At 60.5% G+C, this 7,033-nt stretch overlaps 1 protein-coding gene across 1 annotated transcript; it reads left to right on the top strand.

The window, feature by feature from the left end:
* The first annotated feature begins 1,234 nt into the window (after positions 1-1,234).
* On the top strand, positions 1,235-6,519 carry RTL1 (retrotransposon Gag like 1). The gene has a single exon (XM_045073750.1). The coding sequence runs from the start codon at positions 2,028-2,030 to the stop codon at positions 6,000-6,002; it is 3,975 nt and encodes a 1,324-aa protein (XP_044929685.1). The 5' UTR covers positions 1,235-2,027; the 3' UTR covers positions 6,003-6,519.
* The last annotated feature ends 514 nt before the right edge of the window (positions 6,520-7,033 follow it).

Raw genomic sequence — 7,033 nt, 5'->3', positions numbered from 1 at the left:
CACAGGCGCAGATTTTATATTTGAGATCTGAACTTTGAGCCAACTCAAATTTTTCCATTTTAAAACGTAAATTTCAGCCAATTCAAATTTTTCAATTTTCAACTTTAATCAATTAAGTGCTGAAGACACAGATTTTTATTTCTAATAGAGGAGTCTGCCAAGGAGTTAGTCTCATTTTATGTTTCAATTAGAACTTCATATTCAACCTTGGAATTGTGCAGCAGTGGCTCACCAGTTACAGGACTTCAGTGAGGACAAAGCAGTTCACTGAGGTGCCCGACATGCTCTGTGTTCGCGCTGGGGCCAGGGGTGGGCGTGACGGGGATTTTAGGCGACAGAGACGTCACGCTAAGGTATGTAAGCTCTACCTGGAGGAAGGACGCAAGCAGAATTTTCTCTTATTCTAAGGCCTTTACATTTTAGCCAGAGAACGATTTGGGGGAGTTTCCGTGTCAAGAATTGTTGTCACATGGTTTGGATTTAATACCATGAGCAGCGAAGGAACCAAAAAACCTTTTCATCAGAGGCTCTGTGGGGTGGAATGAGCGGCCACACTAACAGGAATGTACTTAATTCTGAGAAACAGCAGATCGGAATCGTCTATCTTATTGGAAAGTTTGGGTTTCAGCCAATGAGGGAATGCCTTCTTTTCAAGAGATGGGCTTGGTGGCTAGGAGGAGTACTCAGACGTAACAAAAGGTGTTAAGTGTAGAAAGAGGGATGACCACAGAGTGACTGTTTTGGATAACCAGAACTCAGCTTGCTCTCCCAGCACAGACGACCTGTGCAAAATAACCCCACCCAGGCAGCTCTTAAATTCAGCCCCAGCCCACTCAAGCCACCCGTGACCCTACTGTGAAAACCCTATTCCAAGGCCATCAGAAGTCAACGATACCTCGTGCCCTCCCCTCCCAACCCCAAGACACTACCCAGCTCTCCTAGAGATACCCCTAGGTCGGGGAGAAACCAGCCAGTAACAGAGGGGGGTTTATGCCACCACCCAGAGGGGGGTTTATGCCAGCCACCACCACCACCCCGCCCCGGGAAGACTGAAGGGGCAGGTAAATATGATTGCTTGTACATGCGGAATTGATGCCTGAACCCCCATGAAGCGGGTGATCCTGGGAAAGTGGCGATCTTAGGAGGGGTGCGGAGAGGATCTGCACATCCCCCAGGGCTCAGAGCTGGGGAGATTGGAAATTGACAAATGAGTAAGAGAAATCGGCAAACTTTCCAAGTGAAGACCAAGTAAGCCATGGTGTGCAAGTCTCTGACACACAGTAGGGACTTTATCAACATTTATGGAAAAAAGAAAAGCCAGACCTCTATATCCGCCCTCCTCCTGCCGCACTGGCCCAATTTCTATTGCGAATCTAGGGTAGGAAGTGAGAGCTATTTTAGGCTGCTGATGCAACCAACGGGATGGTGGCCAACTGCCCATTTTCTCCTCTTCCCCTGACCTTGTTAAACAGTAGGCATCTGCTAGAGATTCCCACTTCACAACGGGGGGGCCAGGCTGGCTCCAGGGCACCCTGCCCACCAGGGACAACTCTGGATGGCACTGGCATATGACCTCTGTGACTTTGGGGTGACCCGCTGACCAGGCACGGGTGCCAGGGGGAGAAGAACTGGCCAGCGCCTCCTGCCAGCTGCCGGTCTGCCACAGCGGCTGCACTGGGCCTGTGGCTGCACAGAATTTATGGGCTGTGAATTTCTCACAGCCATGGGGGAAGCAGGCAAGCCGGACGGGCCAAGTGAGCCTGGGAGAACAGGAAAAAGGTCAGAGATAGAGTGATGTTCTAAGCGGGGCAAGGGAAGCTCTCCCCAGTTCCTCTCAGTTCTGATGAGCCGGGCATCAGATTTGTCCCAGAGAAACTAAACCTTGACCTCGTGACTCCCTAAACAGCTGCCTTTCCTCCCCACCTGTCCTCCCCACCCCCAGGTTCTGATCTCTGCGGTCCTAGTAGCTGACCGGACGCGTCACGACCTTACCAGTCTTCAGAGAACACTCCTTTCCATCCGACGAAATGATAGAACCCTCTGAAGACTCATTTGAGACGATGATGGAGCGTAAGAATCCATCATCAAAACAAATGGAGTCCTCCGAGGGCTCATCCAACACCACCGTGGGAACGCCAGGCAGCGGCGCGCAGGAGGCAGCGGGGGCGGCCAGCGGCCCCGCCCAGGAAAGGAAAGAGCTGCCCATTGATCTCCGCCAAGACATGGAGGAGCCATCCAGTGGCCCACATAGGGAAATAAAGGATCCACCCAATGACCTACTCCAAGACCTGGAGGAGTCACGCAACGCTGCACGTCAGGAAGTGGGGGATCCGACCGGTGAGGCACCTGGCGGAATGGAAGAAGCATCAGTCAACCCCTGGGGAGCCCAAGACCAAGAAGTCAATGACACTGACCTGGCCAACGTGGAAGAGGAGGAGAGCCCCGAAGAGGATTCCGAGACTTCGGAGATCATGGCCACGGTGAGATCCATCATCTCTCTGTACCTCCGCATGCAAGACCTCAGAGAGCAACAAAGGGTAGCAGAAGAGATCTTGATGGAGGGGATCAGTGCGGGCCGACTCCCCGTCCCATCCAAATTCTCCGGCGACCGCAGAGAATACCACGAGTTCATCGTGCTCTGCCAGCTGATCCTGCAAAGCTACCCACGCATGTTCTACAACGACCGCCTGCGAGTGGGGTACGTCATGTGCCACCTCTCGGGCATGGCCTTAGAATGGGCCAAAGCCCTGGTGGAGGAAGACAGCCCCCTGATTGACGACTTCCCGGCCTTCCTGGAGGCCATGTCAGGTATGTTCGAGTACCGACAGGCGCTGCGTGTGGCCGAAGACGCCATGTTCAACATCAGGCAGGGGAGCCGCCCCGCCATCGAGTACATCAATGAGTTCCGGGGCCTGGTACCCACCTTGGGCTGGTCGGACGAGGTCCTGCAGGCTCACCTGTGCCAGGGCCTCAACGAGGAGATCAGGCACTACCTGTTCCGGGTCCCACAGCCCGACTCGCTGGACAGCCTGATCGTGCTCGTCCTGCAGATAGAGGAGAAGCTGGCGGAGAGAAGGGCCATGCTCAGGCTGCCCCCGGAGGCCCGCCCACGGAACCTGACCTGGATCGACTCACCTGCCCCGGAGAGATGGATGGTCAGCAACTGGATGCCGTGCCAAGCCCGGCCCACCGTCAACCGCGACCACCTCTTCCTGCTGCTCCTGGTCAGGGTGAACCCCTACCACAGCGTCGCGGTCCAGGCCCTGGTGGACTCAGGGGCGGGCGGCAGCTTCATGGATGAGAAGTTTGCCCAGGAGCACTACGTGGAGCTCTACGAGAAGCCCCACCCGAAGATGGTCCAAGGCGTGGACGGCTCGCTGATCGGCGACGAACCTGTCTGGCTCTACACCGAGCCCCTGGTGTGCATCCATCAGAACCACCAGGAGTCCATTGAATTCGACATCGTCCCGTCCCCCAACTTCTCCGTCATCCTAGGCATCGACTGGCTCCGGCTCCACACCCCCGAGGTCGACTGGATCCAAGGCCGCTGTACCTTCCACTCTCCCTACTGCCTGCAGAAGTGCTTCCGCCCGCCCCCACCATGCATCGCGCTAGAAAGACATGCCATCAGCCTGCTGCCCGGACTGCCGCCCCTGTACTCCGACCTGGCCGACGTGTTTAACCCGAAGGAAGCAGATGATGAGACTTCCGACCAGCCAAGCTCAGACGGATCCGATGATCTTTCTGAATCAGAGCCCTCTGAGCTTCAGCAGGCTGGAGACAGTGATCACAGCGAGACCTTCTACGAGTGTCCCTCCATCGCGCCGTGGGAACCTGTGGGTGCCGGGATGCAAAACAGCGCCAGGCCGCGGGACGAAAGCTGGAACCCAGACAGCATGCTGACTAACAGACAAGACTACGTACAGGTGATCCCAGAACTATTCGACCAGTTACACGGAGCTACGTGGTTCACAAAGCTGGAGCTGCGGGGGACCGTCGTGGAGGAGGGCATGAACATAAACCAAGCAGAGGATGTATGGAAAGCAGCATTCGGGTTTGAGCCCCAAGAGATGAAGAGCTACCGGCCCTTCCCGCTATCCTCAGACCCGACCATCCCTCAGAACGTGCTCCACTTTATCCTAAAGGACATGCTCGGCTACTTTGTGCTCTCCTACGGCCGGGACGTCCTGGTCTACTCCATGAGCCAGGAGGAGCACTTCCAACATGTGCGCCAAGTCCTGGTCCGCTTCCGACACCACCACGTCTACTGCTCGCTGGACCGGAGCCAGTTCCACCGGCACACCGTCGAGTTCCTGGGATTCGTCATAACCCCCAAAGGGGTGAGGCTCAACAAAAGCATCGTGAACACCGTGACGGGCTACCCCACCCCGGGCTCCAAGAAGTCCCTGCGACACCTGATTGAGTTCATCCTGCCCTACCAGCACTTCGTGGAGCGCTTCCACATCATCATAGAGCCCCTGGCGCGCCTGCTGCTCACGGAGGACGCCTTCTCCTGGGGGGACGACGAGCAGGGGGCCTTCAACTGCCTGAAGCGGGCTGTCCGCAGGGCGCCCCTCCTGCACCACCCCAAGCCGCAGAACCCCTTCTACTTGGAGACGGGTGTCACCAAGACGGCTCTGCACGCGTCCCTGAGCCAGAGAGACGACCAGACCGGCAGGAGGGTGTCCTGCGCCTTCTACTCCCGCAGTATCTCGCCTATCGAAACCGACTACTCTCAACTGGAGATGAAGATTCTTCCAATAAGGGCTGCCTTCATGGTGTGGTGCCGCTACCTGGAGAACACCGAGGAGCCCATCATGATCCTTCTCAACACAGAGGATCTAGCCTCTCTGAATAATGACAGGCTCACCGTACTTCTCCCCGGGCATTGGGTCTTCTTCTTCTCCCACTTCAACTTCGACGTCATGGAGCGGCCGGCCCAGGACGGCGGCCGCCGCCTGCCGCCCCCGAGAAACCTGGGCCGCGGGGCCCGCACCAGGTCACCATTCAGCCCGGGAGGGTCCCCGGGGGCTCGGTCCCTGGATTCCACAGAGGACGAGGAGGCGGAGGACACCCCCGCCCAGGGTCCCCCGAGCAGGCGGAACCTCCAGCAGGAGTTCCTGGCTCGGATCCCCATCGACCAAATCCTGCACAGCGTCCTGGCCCACGTCAGCGTGGCCCAGATCCGAGCGGTGGTCCTGCACTTCTTCCGCGGCCTCCTGTTCTGGAAGGACACCCTGGCCGTGGCCGCGCTCCTCGTGCTGCTCAAGCTCAAGCGGCGTCTGGCGCCGCCCGCGCGTGCCCGCGCCCCACCCCGACGCTGGCTGCGCCTCGGCCAGGCGTCCGCGCTCCTCGCCCCCGGCAGCGGCCTGGCCGCCACCCTGGCGCAGCTCCTCGCCCCGGCGCCCCCGCCCGCGGGCCCCAGCGCCGTCCCGGCGCACGAGCTGGCCGCGCTGCTCCCGCACCCCGGCTGCGCGCAGCAAGGCGCGCTGCTGCCCCTGAGCCGCCGGGGCCTGCAAATGAGCCCCGGCTTCTGGCTGCTGCTGTGCGACTTCTTCGGCGTCCACGTGGGCCACCTGGACGCGGCCCGCGCCCCCCCGCGGGGAGCCCGCCCCCGGGAGCTGCACGTCGCGGCGGATGACGATGTCGTCTTGCGAGGAGCCCTGCAAGGCGACCTGCAACGTTGCCGTCAGCGCGGCCTGCACGACGGCCTGCAAGACACCTCGCAGGACGAGCGGGACAGCGACGTGAGGGCGGCCCTGCTGCCCCGCCTGGGCCTCCCCGAGCCCTCCGATGTCCTGGCCTTCCTGAGCCGACACCCACCCCGCGGCCGCGGCACCGCCGGCCTGGCCGACCCCATCTCCCAGGAGCTGGCGGCCAGGGCCCTGGTCGGCTTTCTGACCGCCATCTACGCCGGCGCGCCCCCAGCCCCCGGCCCGGAGGCCGAAGCCAGGCTGCGAGAGCTGCCCCGCGGCGGCAAGGACGAGGCGAGCCCCCAGTGAGGCGCCTCTGGGGCTCTCCTCTGCCCCCCACGACCGACCTCGGCCTCTCCTTCCCGCCTCCCCGTGCCTCGGCCTCGGCCCGCTTCGCTCAGACCTCCCGCCTCCTTCCTGCCACTCCCGACCCAAGGGGAACCCACTTGTGAAGGGCAAAAATTTCTTCAACTCATCAACCAGCAACATCATCTGTGCTAACAACGGACTATCCAACCATCAGAGACCCAGAGCCAGCTCAGGGCTACACAACCACAGTCCCGTCTTAACTGCCCAGGTCCCAGGCTTGCAGCTGGGAGTGCGATCCGTGAGGGAGAGCGCAGTGGTGAGCAGCGGATGACCCCATGCCCCAAGGCCAGGTGAAGGATCAGGCAGAGCAGACGCAGCCAAGCAAGCAGGTGCCGCGGACCCCCCTCCCCGCCCGCCCGGAGTGACGAGTGGCCACCACGTGCCATCCTGGGACACTGACCTCGGGTGCTCCACTGACTTCTACCTCCACCACCGGTGCTCCTGCTCCCCCTGGGCTCCCGCCCCCCCGCCCCCGCCCCCCACCCCGCTCACACCTCGTGGAGCGTTGTGGCACCGCCCGCACCCACCCCCTGCCAAGCAAGCCCACCCCCACCCTCTGGTTCGGCTCCCTCGACCCCGACTCTGCCTGGCCCTGAGCTCTGCCCTTACCTGGACAGCGCCTCTCCACAGAGCGTCCGACGTACCAGTACTCACCGGATTCGCGTTCTCCAGAGTCCCCATGACTCCCCTGGACACTGAGCGGGGCAGCCTCACTTGGCAGGGCTCCCTCTCCCCTCCCAACACTGACAGCACAGGGACCCGGAGGTCCACGACAGGGGAGAGGGTTCCAAGAGAGACTGAGGAAGGCCCCAGACACCCACCGGACTGTGCTGAGCCACTTCCTACCAGACCACCGCTCTCTGCCACGGGGAGAAGACCCCCCCCTGCTTTCCCCCCCCTTGCCTTCCCCACCCCCAAAATAAAGCAAAAGAAAAGATGATGTGACTCTGTGGTTTGTTCGGAAGGTAGAT

Source organism: Mustela putorius, unplaced genomic scaffold, assembly GCF_011764305.1.
Source record: "Mustela putorius furo isolate JIRA1106 unplaced genomic scaffold, ASM1176430v1.1 tig00000129_pilon_pilon_pilon, whole genome shotgun sequence".
Lineage (NCBI taxonomy): Eukaryota > Metazoa > Chordata > Mammalia > Carnivora > Mustelidae > Mustela > Mustela putorius.
Note: the sequence above shows the minus strand (reverse complement) of the source record. Positions and strands in the feature narration are given on the sequence as shown.

Bases quoted from the DNA above. Each gene is read 5' to 3' on its own strand.
- RTL1 (XM_045073750.1), top strand. From the start codon at position 2,028: ATGATAGAACCCTCTGAAGACTCATTTGAGACGATGATGGAGCGTAAG.